At 37.5% G+C, this 21,888-nt stretch overlaps 1 protein-coding gene across 3 annotated transcripts in view; it reads left to right on the top strand.

The window, feature by feature from the left end:
• LOC140141169 (uncharacterized) overlaps nucleotides 1-16,779 on the top strand; it is a 55,292-nt gene extending 38,513 nt beyond the window's left edge. For 2 of the 3 annotated variants that reach the window (XM_072162963.1, XM_072162962.1), the window contains 8 exons: nucleotides 2,055-2,179; nucleotides 4,243-4,372; nucleotides 4,913-5,156; nucleotides 5,761-5,894; nucleotides 7,113-7,303; nucleotides 9,554-9,728; nucleotides 10,520-11,528; nucleotides 13,440-16,779. In XM_072162963.1, coding sequence (XP_072019064.1) covers nucleotides 4,343-4,372; nucleotides 4,913-5,156; nucleotides 5,761-5,894; nucleotides 7,113-7,303; nucleotides 9,554-9,728; nucleotides 10,520-11,528; nucleotides 13,440-15,169 — 3,513 coding nt within the window. In that variant the 5' untranslated portion in view covers nucleotides 2,055-2,179; nucleotides 4,243-4,342 and the 3' untranslated portion in view covers nucleotides 15,170-16,779. The remainder of the gene's footprint in view (nucleotides 1-2,054; nucleotides 2,180-4,242; nucleotides 4,373-4,912; nucleotides 5,157-5,760; nucleotides 5,895-7,112; nucleotides 7,304-9,553; nucleotides 9,729-10,519; nucleotides 11,529-13,439) is intronic. The other variant, XM_072162964.1, reaches the window with a different exon arrangement.
• The last annotated feature ends 5,109 nt before the right edge of the window (nucleotides 16,780-21,888 follow it).

Raw genomic sequence — 21,888 nt, 5'->3', positions numbered from 1 at the left:
CACTGCTGGGTAAAAGCCTCTCCCAAATTCTGCCAATTTCTCCTGTCTCCTGCAATTCCTGTCCAGGCTGTTGTTCCCAGGTAGCTGACCACTGCAGCTCGTCTCTCCATCTAGCTCGAGGTCTTCCTCTTTTCCTTACTCCATACAACGGTTGCCACTCTGTTGTGAGCTGACTCCATCTTTCATCTGTTATCCTACTCAGATGTCCAGCCCACCTCCATTTAATTCTTTTTACTGTTGTTAACACATCCTCTACTCTTGTTTGTTCCCTAATCCAGCTGTTCTTTTTCCGATCTCTCCTTGTATACCCCGGCATCATCCTTTCCATACTTCGTTGTGTAGTCTGAAGTTTTCTTTCCATATCTTTGTTTAATGTCCAAGTTTCACTTCCATATGTTATGGCAGGTAAGATGCATTGATTGAAAAGGTTCCTTTTCAGACAATTTGGCATGTGTTTGTCTGTTAGTATATCTTTGTGTCTGCTGAAAGCTGCCCATCCTGCTTGCGTTTTTCTCTTCCTGCGGCTGATTCCCATCTGGCCAAATCTCTTGTCCTAGGTAAGTGTATTTGGATACATGTTCCAGTGTTTCATTTCCAATTTTGATTTCCTTATTATCTGCATATATATGTTGAACATGACCATTGTTTTTGACATGTTCATTTTTAGCCCCACTTTCCTACTCTCATTGCTCAAATCAGTTAACATTTCTTCCAACTCGGCTGCATCTCCAGATATGATTACAATGTCATCTGCAAACAATCAGTAATATCTTGGCTAAAAGAAGACGTTTAGTTGGTTTCTTTACTAGCTTGGTTTTACTAACTGAAATTCCAGTGTAGTAAGCGGATTCCTTGCCCCTATAATATACATAACTTTTGTTACCAGTGTGTTATTATTTTTTGAGAAAAATGCAAAAATAGTCACACATTTATCAAGGGATGTAGTACCACCTTAAGGGTAAGGGTAAGAATATCGCATATAGTGTTTTTGCAAATAGTTATGGCCAAATTTCGTTAAAATGTAAAAACAAAATTAAAAATTAAATTAAATTTCTGCAATTTTGCTCGAGCAAACGCACAGCATAAATCAAATGCACGCGGGGAAAACGAGACATTTCTTTGGCCTAAGGCTAAATAAAAGCTATGTCTCAGCATTTGAATTTTTCAATTGTCTAATTTTGTTGTTGTAGTTTTTGCCGTAAAATCATGAAATTCTGAGACAAATTTGGAAGATAGAAAATTTACTTGATTCGATAATCGCATTGCAAGAACAAAATGATAATGATATAGGCCTACAACCTAAAGGGAATAATCAGAACTAATCAGGGTGGTTACGTAACGGATGCATGCTTGAACCTCATTTTGTACTTTGTTCTCAAAATACAAAAATGATTTAGGCAGTTATCGTAGTAGAGTGACGATATGGCTTAATGTATAGAAATTGGAATTTGTCATGTCCCAGCAGGCTCTACTAAAACCTTCAATCATACGGAAAAGTATTGACTAATTTAATAGCCAACATCATGCTACACTCCACCAATAAAAATATATAAAATATATGTTCGATATCCCATTCTTTTTTAGTCGAAAAAAGAATTATTTAAATTTGGTAACATTTTTGGATACACCCTGTATCATAGCATATGCCTATAAATACTGCTACTGTTTTCCCCCTTTGAAATAAACATCATAAATACATGTTATTGTTAAGACAATGTATAATTTGCGTCACGATATTCCACGGGTTTCCACCATACCATTTATACTTCAGAGTTCGGGTTCAAACATTTATTTTCATTTTCAAAGGAACTTGTGGGTTCACTGGCTGACAATAAATAAACTTGCCCTATATATTCTGTTATGACGGTCGGCTGTTCATTGAATAATAATAACCAAGAATAACTATACAGCCGTTGACGCAAACTTACTCTGAATAACTTATTTTCGTATGTAACGTTTTAAAATCTGATCTTACGTCATTTCGATATAAAACATTTTAAACATAAATATTTTCAATCCTAATTTTGTATAAATTGATTGTCTTGCCTACGCAGATGCTCAGATTTGGAGGTAAACTCAGCCGAAACGACTGGGCTAGATATGCCACGACGGACTTATGTGTGTTAGATCGAATATTTCACTGAAGCTTTTCATTTCGACAATTCCAGTGCAGCTCAAGGTAAAATGATCAAGTTATGATTTTATTTCATGGATCGATGCAACTTTTCAAAATATTGAATTTATATCGATTGCTCAGACTGGAGGATTTAAGGTTAGCAACTATTTTAAACTGTTGCGATTTGGTAGTTCACAGCATCTTGCGAATGGTAGTGAGCTTTGGTAAAATTAGCATTGATCATTTCATAGGGAGTGTGTAGAAGAATTCAAATATCACAGATATACTTTTGTAGCGGCTGTGGTTCTTGAGTTATGTTGTAAAGAGGGCTGAAACAACAACACTTTTGTAAAATGTACATAACTCATTAACAACAATAAATCAAACAAGTTTTCAAAGTATATAATTTGTAAAATGAAGTTTTGCAAAACATCAAAGTGTTATTTTTCAATAATATATTGATTTTGATAATGAAAATCGATTTCTTTGGCTGCTTTGACCAACGATACATCGTGTACCCTTAAACTTTGTTTGTCTCACATTTTATAATTTGTATTTGCTCCATCTGTCATGGCAGTGTATAATTACACGCTCCATACATCAAATCATAGGCCTATGCTCAAATTATTGAACCACGCTCCCGGGACCACGCTATAAACAGGTATATTATGCCTGGTTCACACTTTTTTATTTGACGTCTATGACGTGCGATCGCTGCCATAAATGGACAAATTGACATATGTCAATTTCTTTCAGTGAAATCGACATATGTTGATTTCATCCAATAGCAGAACTTGTAATCGACATAAGTAAGCTAATTTACCTAAAATGTACATATGTCAATTACCTTGCGAGAAATCGCCATATGCTCATTATTTGAAAACTAGTGTCGAATTTATTACTGTTTATTGGTTGCTGCAACCGGCCTTCCGCCTCATTGGCTGAAATTACCGCCAGAAAAATTCAAAATGTAATCGACATATGCCAATTTAGAAATTGACATATGACAATTTCCAAATCACTACGCTACGAATGCACCAAAAATACACCTCGGAGTACGAGCTCTATCACTTGACTGTTTATGACCCTCATCAATCATTGTATATTTGTATGTTTAGGTCGCTTGTTACATTTTCTTATATTATTCTACAACTATTTCAACATGTTTTTCGTTCTAAAATGAGTACTAAATATCGTTTCATATTGAGTATTAGCTGGTATAAAGTAAATGGCTTAAATAAAAAGGCTTGTTTTTAAAAATACAATGTACGACATAACATGTACATGGTGTAAGAGTCTACATGGATGGAAGCTTATTTCCTGTGCCGGTCTTGGGGTGGTGCAATAACGATGTGTACTTGGAGGGGAGGAGGGGGTTATAGGGGTGGCAAAGATTTTTGGGTGGGCCAAAAGCGGTCAACGTACGTATAACGACAGCCCGTAGCATTATGCATTGCACATCTGTTGGGCGCATTGGATGTCTTTTTGGGAGTATTCTTTTCTGCAAGGAATCACATGTCTTGAAATTGACATATGTCGATTTATACCTCAAAATGGTTGAGAACAATTTTAACCAATCAGGTATAGGGAAGCAGTCACGCAGCCAATTACACAACATAAAATTGATGCAAACAGCGCAAGTGGTTTTAAATAATGGACATATGTCAATGTCCACCCTTGGAAATGACATATGTCGATTTCATGTACATTAGTTTACTTATGGCAATTACAAGTTCTCCTATTGGTCAAAATCAACATATGTCAATTTCTTTCAGCGAAATTGACATATGTCAATTTGCCTATTTATGGCAGCGATCGCACGTCATAGACGTCGAATATTCAGTGCAACAAGTATTTATTACTGAATCTATTCCATTTCCATCTTCTAATGTTTGTTAGCGTAAAATCATTAATACATGTATATTTCCACTATCATATACATGTACTCGACGTAAAATATATAATTGACGATTCATCAACAAACACTCGTTAAAATGAGTTGAAACAGGTTAAATAACATAATGCTTCGAATAAAACGTCGAATAAAAAAATTTGAATAGATATTGAATAAATAGTATTTTCAACTTAAGAATCGTTTGTATCTAATTTTTTGGGGGTCAATTTAGGTTAACATGCGCACACCATAGAGTTACGGCATTCCAGACAACATAGTCCAGATCACTATCCTTTATTTGGCACAGTATCTTGTCAGACGGCTTCAACACCATGGGGTCAGCATCGAGTTCAAGTTCTTACGTAAGTATTATCGGTGGGATACACTTTGATCAGCTCGTAATCGGCGGGCCTTATATAATCGCGCATTAATATCAAAATATTTTATTTTGTGAATATCAAAATATTTTATTTTGAGAATGTTCTTGTGACATATCGTCAGAAGCATCATAAATTATTAATTCAAGTCTATACTTTGTCTGACTTTCTTTTAAACACACAAAATATAGACCAGACAGGTCAACTAATAGCACTCTTAACACGGGTCTACTTTTCGGCGTTATAGTAGTAAAAACTGACAACGGCTCACGGCTATGGTTGCACATCCCGCACCCCCGGCTACAGCATAGACCTACAGCCTAAATCATATACACTATGGCATATAACCGTAATCGAGACAGCGACACAGGCAAAGAATGCACAATCGTGTGCGCATGCATGTCCGTCAGGACAGTGTACACTGTTGGGGGAACAGTGATGAAGGAGCTTATGATGCTGGTTTCTGAACCCCCCCATATCATGCAATACCATTAATTACATTATACCATATGACTTCATTCGCAGTTTCAACCAAACTATGGGGACTTCTATCTCTCTTCCGCACACTCCAATATTGATGCTCGATATGACGTCATAGTTATTGGTTCAGGATACGGCGGCTCCATCGCAGCCAGTAGAGCAGCCAGAGCGGGGAAAAAGGTGTGTGTCCTGGAGAAAGGGCGGGAATGGAGACCCGGAGATTTCCCTGAGACGGAATTGAATTCCGCTAAAGAGGTACAAATGACATTTCATGGGAATAAAACAGTCGGTAAGTTGTTACGCTGTTGGTATCTTATTAAAGTAGCAGGTACAAGCCGAATTACTTACAAAGTGGATTATTCTCCGTGATGATCCTCGGAGTTTTCGTAGCGCCCTTCAGACGTACCCAATTGGGCGCGCTGTCGAGGCCGGCACTAAGGACTAAGCTTTCTTATGCCGTGTAAAAAGCCTACATTTCGCATTTGAGAAACATCCATTTTAAGAGAACACGAAATCAACATTATATTGGAATATTCCAGTTGAAATCCATACACCTCTTATGGAAGACACATGCTATTGCTATCGGAGCACGAAAAAGGAGTGAAGATCAACAAAAAAGTCACTTTGTACCCCGGGATTTGAACCTCGGACCCCTCGCATGCCACGCTAAAGATGGCACCAGCCTCTTGCCACGGGGGTTACGCTAGCCCGGCCAGCGATTCCCTGAGTATGACTTAGGCTGATTGCGTCATTGCATCACGTGGAATGTATGCACGAGCAGTGGTTTTAATAGTGAGCTTTAGTGCGCTCTGGTTGGCTTCGGGTTAACGAGGCATAAATCTAGGAAAAACATGTAAACTAATCTTCCATCCATTATTATCCATTATTATTAGGTGACCCAACCAGTCTCTTTGATTTTGTAATAAGTCCGGATGTAGCTGTACTACAAGGATGCGGCTTGGGAGGCACATCACTAATTAATGCCAATGTGGCACTGGACTGCGACCCCAGAGTATTCCAGGATGAGGTTAGTAATACACGTGTATAGAAGCAGTCCTCGGGGTGTGTGGTGGGTAGAGGGGTGGTGTGGACCCGGATGTAGCTGTACGACATGGATATGGGGCTAATAGGAGGCACATCCCTCATATAAAGTCAGCTTGCCCAGTTGCCTTGAACTGCAACCCAAGAGTATTTCAGGATGTTGTTAGTAATACACGTGTGTGTATTATATAGAAGCAGTCCTCGGGATGTGTGGTGAGGTAGAGGGGTGGTGTGGACCCGGATGCAGCTGTACTACATGGATAATAGGAGGCGCATCCCTCATAAATGTCATTTGCCCAGTTTTACCCAATGTTGGATAATTTTTATATAATATTGAATGGCTTTGAGTGTGATACAAGAATATATTGCACGAGATAGAAAAATATTGCACGAGTCGAAGACGAGTGCAATATTTTTCTATCGAGTGCAATATATTCTTGTATCACATGAAAATAAGCCATTCAATATTATTATTATTATTTATATCAGGCTTTTGCTATGCGGTAAAATGAAAATTTAAGCTTACCTAGCCACCGGGCCTAACCAATGTGTATTGTAATGTAAGCTTACCTTTTGACCTTCTTGTTTTCTGTTCTTTACTCTCCAAAGACAATTTCAGAATAATCATATATAGGTTTATTTGTAGATATGAATTATTATTTCCTGAGGAAGGTTATCATCATCCAGAATTGCCGCGAATTAAGTTTGTGATTTTACTTGTTTATACAGTACGAAATCTCCTGTGAGCCGCGGTGTCTGTATTGTTGTGCTGTTGTATCATGACGCGTGTTGGTAACGCGCGACGCGAACGCGATACGCGTACAATATTTAAAAAAAATATTGTATTGCATCCGGGTATTCTGCAAATATTGTACAATATGCAGTTTTATTGTATCGCTCAAAAGCCTGATATAAATAATAATACCCAATATTGGGCAAATTACTAAAAATAAGTAAATATTGGGTAAAATGTTTACCAACAGGTATTTTACCCAGTGTTCTAACAGTGTATACTTGGTCTAATTACAGTTTATCATGTTTATGAACAACTTAACTATTGAGGTATCAAAATTTTTTTTTACCGAAATAGTTGAGTAACGTTGATCATAGTTACATTAAAATTACCGAGATTTTCCACCATTATTTTTTCAATACTTGCATTTTCACATTACTTTATTTTTTATATATCTTTCTATCCTATAAGGTTTGGCCAAAGAAACTTCGTGAGGATCTAGAAACAATGAACAACACGGATAAAAAGCGAGCATTGGACATGCTACAACCTTCAGTATACCCCGAAAAGTTTCCAGAACTACCCAAAATGGCCAGAATGGCCAAAGCAGCTGCCCACATTGCCGACATAGAATCACTCGATGCCACAAAAATATTCAAAAGGTAACCAGTAACCAATAAGTTGTTTAACCCCATGAGATCTATCTGCCGATTGGCCAAAAAGAAGTTTTATCATCAATTGGCCCAATCAGCAACATTGTTAGAATAATTTTACCACGCACAAAAATTTGGGTGAATTATTAGCAAAGTTCCATTCTGATTGGTGACTAAAGCGAAGATATCATGTAATTAACAAATCAGAGGCAATGTTAGATCGGCAGGTAGTGCTCAGGGGGTTAATATTAATTGTGGGAAAGAAAGTAGTGGCTAACTTAAAAGATAACCGAACCAAAAGCGTTGGACTAGAGCACCGAAGGTTCGAATCCTGGATCAATGGTCAGTGGATTTTGTTCACTGTCTGTTATTGTTCTCAACAGTATAGTAAACTTATATTTTAAGCAAATGAAGTTACAGCTTTATGGTAATTAATATAAAAAAAGTAAGTGGGAATTCAAACGCTTTTTTGTGCAACAGTTATATATTTATTTCTGTTGTTCCATGCCAAGAGTATAGTAGCTGTGAATAAAGATTGCGATTTATGTGTGGGAAGTGGTTGCAAGCTATTTTGTTTTGATAATTACCCACGCGTTCTGACAGCTTTTCCGCAATTATTATAAAATAATATTGTTTTCGTGTTTTTGTTGTCGCACACGCTTTCAGCTTTTTCTGTCTTGTCATGTTTGTTATTGTTTAATTTCCAATATGTGTCAATATGAACTGGGATAGATGGCGATTTCATGGGGATATGTTTCAAACTTTTATTTTCGGAGAGTTGCCCACACGTTTCCGCATTTTCTGTAAATAAAAATGTTTATAGGCCTATGTTATTGTTTTCCTGTTGCTTACTTTCATTTCATATTGTGTCTTGTGTGGTAACCTGAGACCATAATACCTAAATGGTCTCAGGTGGTAAAAGTTCCTTTTTTTTTTGTCAGTAGCCCACGCTTGTAAAAGTTCAACTTGTTTTTTGTCAGTAGCCCACGCTTCTCTTTCGCATCATTTTTTTTTTTTATTGTTTGTTGGATTTTGAGCTGAAATAATGGAGTCAAATATTCAATTAGAGGTCAAATAAAAAATTCATTCGTTTCATTTTTTATTTTTCAAATGAAAATGGAGTCAAATATTCAATTAGAGGTCAAATAAAAAATAATTCGTTTCATTTTTTTTTATTTTTCAATGTTCATATTAAAATTTGACGTTTTTAAAACTTAAGTGCAACTCTAGATGGGGTCTAAAAAGAAGAAAAGTTGGGGGAAAAAGAAAGAAACAAAAAATCTCCGCCCTCCCTCCAAAGAGGGGGACGTGAAACTGAGGTCTCTGTCCGAGTCCCAGACGACTTTACGTGTATTTGAATTCAATCCATACCCAGCAAACTCAAAACGTGTTTGACATCATTCGCATAAGGTTAGAAAAGGTTGCATAAATCGTTTAAATGTCGGTCTATATAAAGGGTATATAAAGGGTATAAAATGTTTTCGTAACATTCAAAAACATTTTTGAATAATAACCTGCTGCAAATATTCTCATGTATGTTATCTAAGTGTTGACAATATATTTGGCAAAAATATTTGCACAAATATTTGAAAATAACATTTTGAAAACATTTTAAAAACATTGTTGTAGTGTGTTTTCATGACCTTTATATAACCTGAGATTTAATGTTGTTAAAACGTTTCTACCTAAACCAAACTGTTTATAACGTTTTAAAAACATTTTTGTGTTTGCTGGGTACCGCGTTCTTGCACTTGCATGTTTTCTTCTAGTTCTCCGGTTTCCTCATGTATTTTGCCTTCTTCCCTAAGCATGTGTCTGCCTTGTTGTCTCTTGTGACGCAAATGATCTGAGTAACCAAAGCGCCAATAAATCCAAGCACCTACACCAACCCAACCATCCGTGCAAACACAGATGTTCCAATATCTGTGTCCCAAACGTGCTTCTAAAGCTAGCATATAGAAATGCCCAGTCTGCCTGAGAAGTTCCATAATTAGTACTTCCGCACGCGCAATCTCTCCCAGGTTTATGCTACCAAGTTATTTGACGATCGAGAAGTAGCCTGAATCCTTCTGGCCTCTAATGGCGGCGCCTTTTTTTACCCACAATCCTTCACGTTGCCTTTTTCACCAACAGCACAACCCGATGACCGTGCGTAGTTGTTGAAAGACTGAAGGATCCAGCCTAATCGAGAAGCCCTCTGCCTAATTCACTCATTGACTGTGACAAGCTGATGTTATGATGTTATTTTGTTTTCTTTAGGACTCCATTGTTGGTGAACTTCAATGATAAGGAAAAGAACAGTGCAGGAATTCCTCAGCCGGCATGCATTAGCTGCGGCAATTGCTGCGGTGGGTGTAACACTGGAGCAAAGAACACGCTCAACATGAATTACCTGCCGGATGCAAAAGCACACGGAGCGAAGATATTTACGCAGGTATGTGTGTTATAATATACCGTAAAGATTCGCCTAATGGCGCTATTTTTTAGGCGCACATTAAAAGTGCCCTCCCGTAATATTCCCATCATCAAAATAAGGACACGGAACCTTAATTCTTGTTTGGATTTCAGAGGAGGGAGCTCTCTATTTGTACATGAAATTTACCCATAGGCAAAGGAGCCCAAATGCGCCCTTAGGCGAATCTTAACGGTGTTAACAGTTCTGTCGTGTAAAAGCAAACAAACAAAAACAAAATAAAAGCACAAACAGCAACATAAAAAATCTGGAGTCCTGGAAAGATGCATGTGAGGCCTATATTCAATGTTCACGATATCTTTTTAATCACCACTGTGGTCTATTTCAAAATAAAGGCTTATGTTGTATGATGACAGGGAATTGAATATCGCGCCAAGTATATGACAATGCTACTTGATGAACAGGTCTCACATTTCAACTGAGACATGTTAGGGGCGTACCTTACCAAAAGTAATCGCTTCTCCTGTGGAAATTCTTAGTTGAAAAAAGTCTGTTACTTAATAATTAAGGTACTCCAAACGATTTATTTGTCAGGGGCTGTTTGTTATTAACATTTTACATACTAGGTATTTCAAGAGTTAACGACATGACTACATAGTGCAGTCGGCATACTCAACTTCAACTTCACTTTTTGCTGAACCATGAAATGGTATCAGTCCATATTAGTTTATGTTACTTACTAACTAATTTACTTACTTACCAACCTTTTGGTCTGAAATTGCCATATTTTATTTTATGCTATGTCCTTTCAGGTTGAAGTACGAGGCGTAGTCAAAGATCCCGTCTCGGATGGATGGCGAGTTCACTACGTCCACCATCTCCGCAAGCAGAAATCATTCAAGGTGAAGGAGCAAATAGTCCGCGCCAATGTGGTCATCTTAGGAGCAGGAGCATTAGGCTCAACCGACATACTTCTCAAATCACAGATTCTTGGTCTTGAGTTGTCACCCAATCTTGGTAAGAGGTTCACGACTAATGGAGACGCGGTAGGTTTCAGCTACAACGGGGAATCGGTTGTGCGACATGTTGGGAAGCCGCTGGTTAAGATCAGGAAGAAACCCCATAAAGCACCGGGACCGTGTGTCACATCCATTATTGATATGCGTGAGCAGGAGGGTAAAACTGTTGACCAATGCTTCGTGCTGGAAGACGGTACGCCTCCATCGTCAACATCATTACCGTACAATATAGTGATACGATTTCTAGAATCTGGTAAAGACACTACATCTGGCGACGTTCAAAAGACTGGACGTCATGTTATCGGGAAGGGCATGAAGAACACAATTGCCTTTTTAGCAGTAGGTCATGATCCTGCTGCCGGTGAGTTGAAACTGGATGAAGAAACCGATCGAGTGTGGGTGAACTATCCCAACATTGGTGAAAGCGAGAACTTTGAAAGAGTAAGGTCTACAATGGAACACGCAACAACGTCTTTGAAGGGAACGTTCATACCGAATCCCTACTGGGCTGGACTGGCTGCTAAAATGCGAGACACAAAGGGTATTGTTACCGTGCATCCCTTGGGAGGCTGCGGTATGGGCGAGACCGGTGCTGGTGGGGTGGTTAACCACGCGGGACAGGTTTTTGTAGGGGATTCATCAGAGGTGCATCAAGGCTTGTATGTTTTGGATGGATCTGTCATGCCGCGAAGTTTAGGTATTAATCCCTGTTTGACTATCTCCATGGTTGCTGAGAGAGGCATGAGACTTATGGCTGAGGAACGAGGATGGAGTATAGATTTCGAAAGCTCTAAGGTCCTAGGTAAGTTTTGGAACATGAAGAAAATGATTATCAAACTTATTCATTGTAGATTTCCATTGCTCGATTCCAAGTACCCATAATCAATCATTTCAAGTGGTTATGTGTAAAATTCTGATTGGAGAGATTTCATTTGTCAATATCTACACAATATTGCGATTGAAGATCATGTAAATCGTAGAACAGAAAAATTTAGATCAAATTGAATTTTTATTGCAATGGACTATTCCAAGCATCCAAAATAACACTCATACTGCCCCTGTGGAAGATTCGCTGCCACCGCAATTCCAGTTGCACGTTATTCATTCCAGGTTGACATATTTGCCAGTTTCCCAGCCGCAAATTGTTCAAATATTTAATCAAATTAGTTGAATTTTGCACTATTTTGGCATAAAATTAAACAATTTTGTTTGAAATTACAGAATTTTCCACACCTCTTCCACTTTGTATGGATGGTAGGGTAATGGTAGGATCTGGAATAATAAACTGTTGAATTTAGTTAGAATTCCACAATCTTTAGGGAGAGGGTCAAATGGAATAATCCAATCAGTCAGTATAAATGTTAAGATGCTTGTTATCTAATTTCAGTTCAAAAAGTTACACAATTGCACTTAAAACGTTGAAACATCAAACCAATGCTATTCAATAGAAATTCTTTAGGACTACAAGTACTACACTTCATTAATCTGTGATGAATGGTTTTAAAGAAATGAATATCAAAAGACCTACCTGCTGTTACACAAGCGATCGTCTTGGTTTGCATTACCTTGCAACGCTTAACAATGTCCGGTGACTAAGAATTTCCGAATATCAATGTCAGAGATAAACGTTTTGTAGCAAGTCGAGTAAGATATACCAGGAAACCAATGGTATCATCTTCTGTCAAGAAAAAATGTACCAGGAAAATAATGCTTCCTGAGGAAACGAGATGGAACATGGATCCAGATTAGTCTTAAAATTTTAATGTACTCATACAATTGTAACGATATCCGTGCAGTTACTACCAGTATGATCAGATGATAGAATGCATCGATAGGAGATATCATCAGTTAAAATAATGAGCTAGGGCTAGGATTAGCAATGGGCTATTCCAGATGACATCCATACACCCCCTATGGAAGACACTACCTTAATCTCCCACACAGGGGGTGTAGATTTCAAATGGATTCACCGATTCAGGTAACCCCATTTGAAATTCACACTCCCTGTGTGGATTAGTAAGATTCATTCATTCATTCATTCATTTAGGGGGTGTATGGATTTCAACTGGGATAGTCCAATCGCAACCATCAGGACACGTTTATCCCCAATATGTTTGGTTTACTCATAGAATGACATAAAAAACTCATACCGTACCCCACAAGCTCCAGGTCATTTTTAAATTATTATTATTGAAATGAGTTACTAACTTGTGCCACTAAATATGAGACAAATTTTGAGAAGAGTGAAACCATCTGCAAATGGAGAGGGTTTTATGTGATCATGAAATATTAACTTGCAATTAATTTTCTCTCATTAAAGGGCATAAAACAAAACATGGTTTTACGACATTATGGAAATTCAAAAATTGCTCGAAGTTGTATAATTTTTATGATTTCATAATAGGCGCTAATATAGGAGCCACTGAATATTCACTGTCGATATGTAAACTGATCATGATGATTTCATTAATATAGTATGCTTCTTTATTTTATTTTTTTAATAATTTGTCATAAAATTTGTATTATATCGCGAATTAAAAAAATCTGAATTATTTGATATCTGAACGATATTCCTCGTATTCAGCATGTAATTTGGTGTGCTTGAAGTGCTCTCAGGTCCCGAGCCCTCAATCTTTGATTTAGTGCATTATATTACCGCACCCCTCCGATCTCTTCATAATCTGATAACAAACGCATTTTTATGAATCCACAGATTTGGAGTCCACCAGAGCACGACCTGGTATCCGATTCACCGAACGCTTGGGAGGACAGATGACAATCGGAGAAAACACTGGTCCCTGTGAAGTCATCCTCACGATAGAAAGTGAAGATGTTGAACAGATGCTAAACGAGGATGAAACTCATCAAGCCCGAGTCCATGGAAACCTCACCTGTGAGATCCTCTCATCGTGTCCTCTCACTGTATCTAACGGGTATTTCACCATGTTCTCGCTGAGTGAAGATAAGGTCCAATCGCGCGAAATGACTTACACTATGAATTTAACAAGCGCCGAAGGTGCTGTGTACTACCTGAAGGGACACAAACTGATTCACAAGGATTCTGCATTTGAGATTGGTAAGAAGGACACAACGCGGTTGGAGATATCTGTGTATAAAGGAGAAAGTGAGGATGGTGATGAAATTGGGAAGGCAAAGTTGCAGATCAGAGGCGGAGACATCGTGAAGAAGCTTTCCACTATTGAAGTCACGCATACATCGGGCAAATTGGAACGACTGAAATGGAAGACCAAATTCTGCACATTCTTTATGGGCAACATGTGGCAAATCTATGGAGCATTTACATCCGGGTGTACACCATTTGATCCAACAGCGCCACCTAGAGAAAAACGCCCTCTAAAGTTGAATGGCACAGAAGCGAAAGTTTATCCGATCGAGACTGAGGACGGTGTGGAACTGTACCTTACGCGATACCAAGGGGGCTCCAAAGGCCCTGTGATGCTTGTGCACGGAATGGGAGTCTCTTCCAAGATATTTTCTCTCGACACAGTAGACACCAACTTGGTGGAGTTTCTTTTCGCGGAAGAATATGACGTTTGGCTGCTGGAATGGCGCGCTTCGATTATGTTACCGTCTGCCAATGATAAGACCACCATCGATTTATGTGCAGAATATGACGTACCAGCCGGTGTGAAGAAAATACTCGCCGTCACCAATCAGAAGAATATACAGATATTAGCTCACTGCGCAGGCGCAGCGATCACGTGTGCGTCGATTTTGGCGGGTAAACTGCATGGAAAAGTCCGAAATTTGATCATATCTCAGTCAGGGTTCGTCAATGTGCCTACCAGACTCAACTGGTTTAAGGCACACCTGAAGTTACCGCAGATTCTTTACGGTATCGGAGTGGAGGGACTCACGGCCTACACAGATTCAGAACAGAATTGGATGGGGAAGATCTTGGATCAATTTTTTGAGGGTACGGCTGATGTTACCACTGCTTTTGACCAGCATTGCGACAATCATGTTTGTCATAGGATTACCTTCTTGTATGGGCTTCTCTACGAGCACTGTAATTTCAACAGTGCGACCCACGAGACTTTGCATGAACTGTTCGGTTACGGGGATGCAAAGCTTCTGAAACATTTCGCGCTATGCTTCGCCAAAGAGCATCTCGTAAATGACGAAGGAAAGGACACGTATCTTCCCGACTTCAAAAAGGGCCTGAAATCACAGGAATATAAAGATAAGATAGCATATATGGATATTCCAATTCAGTTTTGTAGTGGAGAGAAGAATAAAGCTTTTGACCAGGCGTCAACAGCGAGAGCGCTACAACGAGTTGCAGAAGCACATCCGGGTCAGAATTATGAGAGGTTTGTTGTCCCGGACTACGGGCATATCGATTGCATTATGGGTAAAAATGCAGCCACGGACGTGTTCCCATATTTCCTTCGATTTCTTGATAAGTATGCGGAAGGTTAGATAACCTTTCTGATTTGACAGATTTGGACGAGGCTTATAATACTTTAACTTTACCTTCCTCACTATGACCATGATGGCCATGAGGGTAAGGTGGCCGAGCGCTTGATGACCTCATGTCAGTCGGGTATTACTGTTTATCCCGGATGTTTACACATAGAGGATATCAGGGATGCGTTAGGGTATGTGTGGTGTGCGTGATCAAAAATTTCACATACTGATGAATCCATATAACTAGTAACCGTCCCTTTGTATTATGCCGACTTTTTGTTGGTGAATCACGAAACTTGTGGTTGTTCGTTAATTAGCGCTAGCCAATACGATATTAGAACACTGGGAAAAACACCAGTTGGGCAAAACATTTTACTCAACATCCGGTTATATTCAGTAATTCCCCAACAATGGGTTAAAAATCCCATTAGAGTGGTTCATATGGTACCCCGCAACGGTTGGGTTCTACGGCACTGTTACCCAACTTGAGTTACCCTTTGGGTAAAAGTGTCATTTTAGCCAACCGTTGGGTACGGTGCCACATGAACAAACCTAATATAGGTTGAGTAAACTTTTACCCAAAGTTGGATGAATTACTGCAAATAACCCAATTGTTGGTTCAAATGTTTTACCCAATTGGTTTTTTACCCATAATTCAAACAGTGTAGGAACGGATTATAGTAATCTGGTATCATCCGTATGCAAAAATCAAGATGTTAAAATCAAAAGTATTTCAGTACTACTATAGGCGTACAGTACTTCTGTGGTGTAACAATGCGGTGGTCAACTCATAATAATTATATTTTACGGCAAGATGATATTGATACAGTCAATTAATTTATTTAAAACAGTAAAACAGTTGACCCTTTTTTGATATTTTTTTAAAGTAAGATAAGCAAGAATTTTGTATTTCAAAAGATATTTTAGTAGATATACGCTGGCGAAGTTATGTAATTATCGGATTAACTACCATAGCAATAGGTGAAAACAATTTTTGAATTTACCACGCTGCACTGGTACATTCACGCTGTACCTCTGCATTGAACCATGTCATGCTGATCACTCGCACTTGTAAGATTAGTATCTTTGAAAAGACCGGTATTGTATTCAATATTTGATTGCAGACATACACGGGTCATGAGTTTAACCTGCTTGTAGTGCAGCGCGATATATTCAAAATTATTTTCACATATTGCTATGGTATTTAATCCGCTTTATTACGTAACTTCGCCAGCGTATAATGCACTTCTGTACAGTTCTGTGGTCAAATTGTTATTACACAGGAAAGATGATTAGTAAAGTCTCATATTTTCTGTAAAACAGTAAATTGTACGTTTGTGTATGGATATTTTTCGATGTTAAATAACCAATATTTTTGTATTATCTAATAAGTTGTTATTGGTCAAAACGTTAATGTACATCAAGCTAATATAATAAATAAAGCTACATATTTTGACTGCTCAGTGCCAGAAGTGGTTAGGTGCAACAGCTGCCATGTGTAGCTGCCATGTGTAGATGAGTACAATATGCTGTGTGTAAATTGCCATATGTTTACAGGGCAGCTATTGCACTTAACAACTTCTAGCACCGAGCAGTTGATTTGCTGTAGACAGTAAATTTTACGTTTGTGTATCGATAATATTTTCTAAGCAAAATTATTAACCCAATGAGAACTACCATCCGATTGGTCAAACTGAATTGTGTCCAATTTTGAACCAATCAAGGAGGGTATTAATAAGATCTTCTGCAAATGCAAGTTTGACCATAAATAGTTTAAAGCCTAGTCATAATTGTCAAATGAAATGAGCATTTCAAGTTATCAACCAATCAGAAATGCTGTTAGATGGCCAGTAGTGTCCAGGGGGTTAATAATCATTTAACTCTCTACTTGTTTGATTACCGGTACCTTGTTGTGTGTTTTAAAATAATAACGATCTATAAAAAAGATCCCGTTTTTTTTGGCAGTGGCTGCGCCAGGAATTTTTGGGGGAAGGGGGGGGGGGGTTTGTGAGCAATCGTAATTTTGGGTTTTTACTTGGGGGAGTTCTGACTGAGGGGGGATTTCCATCCCGGGTTTCAACCTCCCTTGTAGCGCCGCCAATGAACATAGTGCACACACCTCTGGTGCACACATGGCCGGTGAGAGGGGGAAGGCGAGTTCTTCAATAATGGGATGTGTCACGCGGACTCGGAGAATACTGACTTTCTTTATACCCATAAGGTAAATGTTACGATCTATTAAAAGGGCATTTCGTGATCCACATCACACTGCAAAAACAAGTGTTTATATTTAAACACCATATTGTGTTTATCAGAGCAACACTTAATAAACACATAATTCATGTTAATGGTCTAACACTAATGTTCATAAATTAACACTTGGTGTTATATTACAAACACTAATGTTTGTAATATAACACCAAGTGTTAATTTATGAACATTAGTGTTAGAAAAATTAACATTAGTGTTAGACCATTAACATGAATTATGTGTTTATTAAGTGTTGCTCTGATAAACACAATATGGTGTTTAAATATAAACACTTGTTTTTGCAGTGACAGCCTCACCCCCACCCCACCCCCATTTTGTTTGGGGTGGATTTTGAAAATATGGAACTTTCCAGGGAAGAGGTGGTGGGGAGGAGGCCGCACCCCCGCACTCGCCTGCGTGTCTGGATAGGCCTACGGCATTATAATAATAGCCATGATAGTCTTCAGATCAATCTTCAAACGAAACACCTTCGGCAAATGGAATACATTTTGTGTCATACCATTTTCATATCAAACGTAATAATAATACAGTTTTGTGTCTACACGACTGTGCAGCTTTTAATCTGGCTACCCAGCAAACACACCAATGTGTTTGATTTTGGTCAAACCGTTTTAATAAAATTTAAATATCATGAAAACATTTTTAAAACTTTTTATATGAAAAAACAACATGTTAAAATGTTGTCAATCTGGTATTGCAAAATATTTTTAGCAAACATTTGTGCAAAGCAAAATATTTTGTCAACACTTTATAAAATTATAAATTTATCACTGATTATGTTAAAATGTTTCCATCGAGTTTTCGAAAATATTTTCTGAATGTTATTAAAACGTTTTATACCGTTTATAATCCAACATTTGTTTGGTACGGTATTTAAGTGTTTTGAAATATACAGTCTGGTACACTGGTATTAGCCTACGGTATTATACACAGATTTAACAAGAAATGTCTTTAAAAAGACAACGCCATGGATGAAGATCATCTTACTATAAATAGGGGAATGTTGTATGTATGTATGTATCTATCTATGTGGGCACATAAAGGCTCCGTCAGTTTCGATCCAAATGTCGCGAAATCATACGGGAGATCGATGAATATACGGGAACGTGTTTAAACTTTATTTGGTTGAAAACGGTCAAGAATTGGCTGCAAAAACAGTGAAAATATGGGTAAAAACGGGGTTTTTGTTATGAAAATCGGTTGTCAGCCTACGCGTCACTGCAGCTGGCAGACAGCGCGTCGGCGCCGCGTGCGTAATGCGCACTACGCCAATTCGCGCGTAAACGGCGCAGAGCCACGCGACTAGCGAGCCAGAGACCAGTGGACATGATAATACGAAGGAAAAATAAAGGACAAAAAGGTATATGGACGGGTCACGGGATTATGATAACGGGTGAACAGATAAATAAAATGTACCTTTTCAATGATTCTACCTGTTCAGTAATTATTCCTCTTATAGTGAACGCTCCCATCTAGCGGGGACCCGCGCGAAGCGCGGGTATGTACACAATGTATTCTTTTTTATTTATTTTTTTCCAGCCATGGCTTAATTCCGAATTGTCACCTAATTTGGGTGTACTTTGTCTTGGGTCCAATCTCTATCATGGAAAGTTTGCTATATCTTTCTAAATATAATGATTGTTTGTTCTAGATTTGTGTTTTAGCGTTTCATATTTGAAAGAACTTATGTTTAATTGCAACATTTCGAAACTACAAACCCAAACTGGGTGCTATGATGTACAAGATTGGGCTACGAGTATGCATTTTACCAAGTTAGCAATAGGTATTTCCTTCATGTTGCCAATGCATGACTTTCTTTATTATACTCAAAAACGGATTTTATTATACATGTACTAGAAAGTTGTTTACGTGCATATAGGCTCCTTCACAGTCGGTTTGTGTTGTGTATATGTTTACAACTGAGCCACTTTTAGACTGGGTTGCCGGGACTACCAGACGAAGAATCTGTTTTTTGACTATAATTTGGCCTCCTATCAGTTTTACTGATAAGATGGCTAATTGATTTGACTATAATTTGGCCTCCTATCAGTTTTACTGATAAGATGGCTAATTGAAAATAAACACTTATTTTGTAAACAGATAATGCTCTGTGGTTATTTATGGATGGAAACTTAGGAAATTGCTATTAATGAAATAATTAATATATTAAACATACATTTTGCTTTGTTAACGATTAAAATCCGTTCAGAAATAAGGTTTTTAGAACATTTTGAACACTTTTGCTCTATGAAAAAGGATACAATTGCACCCCTGCTGATCTGACTACTGATAAGCTGTCAACAAACATTGACAAGTAAAGTGTGACCACTAATTAAACAATAATAATGAGCATTATCTGACCATTCCCTGATCTGACCAGAGCTGGGTATAAATAGTGCACTACTACCAACACTAATTGATGTTGGGAGGGACACTAGTCGTCGAGGGGGGGGGGGTACCAGTAATTGGGGTAGATAGTGGCTTTGGTTTTATACATTTTTGGTACGTGTAGAGCAACCGGGAATCCCTGGGATTGAGAAATCAGTCTTTTTGATTAGGCCAATGAAAGTCGATTTTGAGTTTCCCGTCACCGCCCTCACTTCATTTTCTGACCCTCATTTGAATTCATTATTGTGACTATTTTTAATATACTTTTGAATCTCATTAGGGCTAAACATCCATCTTCAAGTGAGTGAGTGGCAAATAACAACACATTTTACATTCGTGTTAGTCATATAACGAAAGGCAGAAAAATAATGAATAATGAAAAAGTTACCTCACTTGTTTTCAGAAATTATGTGACGGAAACTCAAAATTGACTGTTAGTGGCCTTATGATGTGATTGTAACTACCAGTAAACTATACATTGCGAATAAATATATCTGAAATTAATTACCATGCTTCAATATCAAGGTTAACAGTTACTGATAATAGATAATTGGATTGTCATGAAATGTGGTTGATATGAAATCCCTTAATTAAGCAGCAAACATTCTTAAGGTTATCTGAATTGTTGTAAAACTCAGAGGATGTGATTTCAATTGAGCCGTTTGTTACAAGTATGAATTAAATGTAGACCAATTTAGCACACATTTTCCAATTTAGCTTTCGACATGAAAATTTTGAGTATTTCCTAGTATGTCATTGGTGGTATTTACCAATAAATGCCAATATTTCGCACCCGGTTAGTTGTGCCAAACATTCAAATTTACTAGCTTTCCAAGTACTTGCAATGCAAAATTATGAAACATGATCTTCATCCATGGCGTTGTCTTTTTAAAGACATTTCTTGTTAAAGTTCACAATTATGTAACTCGAATTTGCTATCCACAATACTGCTAGTAAAAAACTGTAAATTTAACCTGAACCTGCAGGTTCTGGATCCTTTCATATATATCGAGCTCGGTCATGCATAAAGTTCCAAACACAGGACTATGACCGAATAAGGAAACTTACGGTTCACAGTTAATATCAACTGTTGTTATACCGTAGCCATGAACTTGGTATTGTTCATTTCCTATGACGATAATGCTCTGGAATTCAGCCGTATTGTTCTGAAGTTAAAGGCCCATTCAGTGATTTGCTCATTGGGAGGATCGTAAAAATCATCAAAATTCAGGGTTTGGCAACTTTGTTACTGTCGTAGATGTGCTATAACGTAAGCCTGCTAATAGTTAAGCTGAAACCCGCATAACAAAAACAATAGGAGACACATGGGGCTTCAACTTTGCCAATACTGCTGTTTTCTTCATTTTTTTAAATTCATTTTTTGCCAAAATTAAAGTTTCATTTAAATAATACCTAATGACAATCTGAATGACTCTCACTTCCTTTTAGGTAATTTATAAACAATTTTAATTTTGTTACACTGGCTGGAATCACTGAATGGGCCTTTAAATTTGTTCGTTGTTGGCTGCCACAAAATAAATATTACCAAGTTTGGTATTCCCGTTATTGTCATAAGTGAAATCAACTGGAATGCAAATAATTATAGCATTCATAAAATAATTCTGGCATTTCAATCATGGATATTTACACATTAGGTACTTATTTGGACTTGAAAGTTTTGAATCGCTTACTCTTAATTCTGTGTAGGCCTATTCCATTTTAAGGCCACATAAAATGAATGAGAACTACAAAAATTAAATATTTGCAAGTGATCCTTAATAAATTAATAAGTAAACAAACAAATAATAAATAAACAAATAATAAATAAGTAAGTAAGTAAATAAATAAATAAATAATAAATAAATAAATAAATAAATAAATAAATAAATAAATAAATAAATAAATAAATAAATAAAAATCTAAAAAAATCACAATGAGAACTACAAAAATTAAATATTTGCAAGTGATCCTTAATAAATCAATAAGTAAACAAACAAATAATAAATAAACAAATAATAAATAAATAAATAAATAAATAAATAAATAAATAAATAAATAAAATCTGACTATCC

This window comes from Amphiura filiformis, chromosome 19 (assembly GCF_039555335.1).
Source record: "Amphiura filiformis chromosome 19, Afil_fr2py, whole genome shotgun sequence".
Classification (NCBI taxonomy): Eukaryota; Metazoa; Echinodermata; class Ophiuroidea; order Amphilepidida; family Amphiuridae; genus Amphiura; species Amphiura filiformis.
This window is presented reverse-complemented; position numbering and strand designations above follow the sequence as displayed.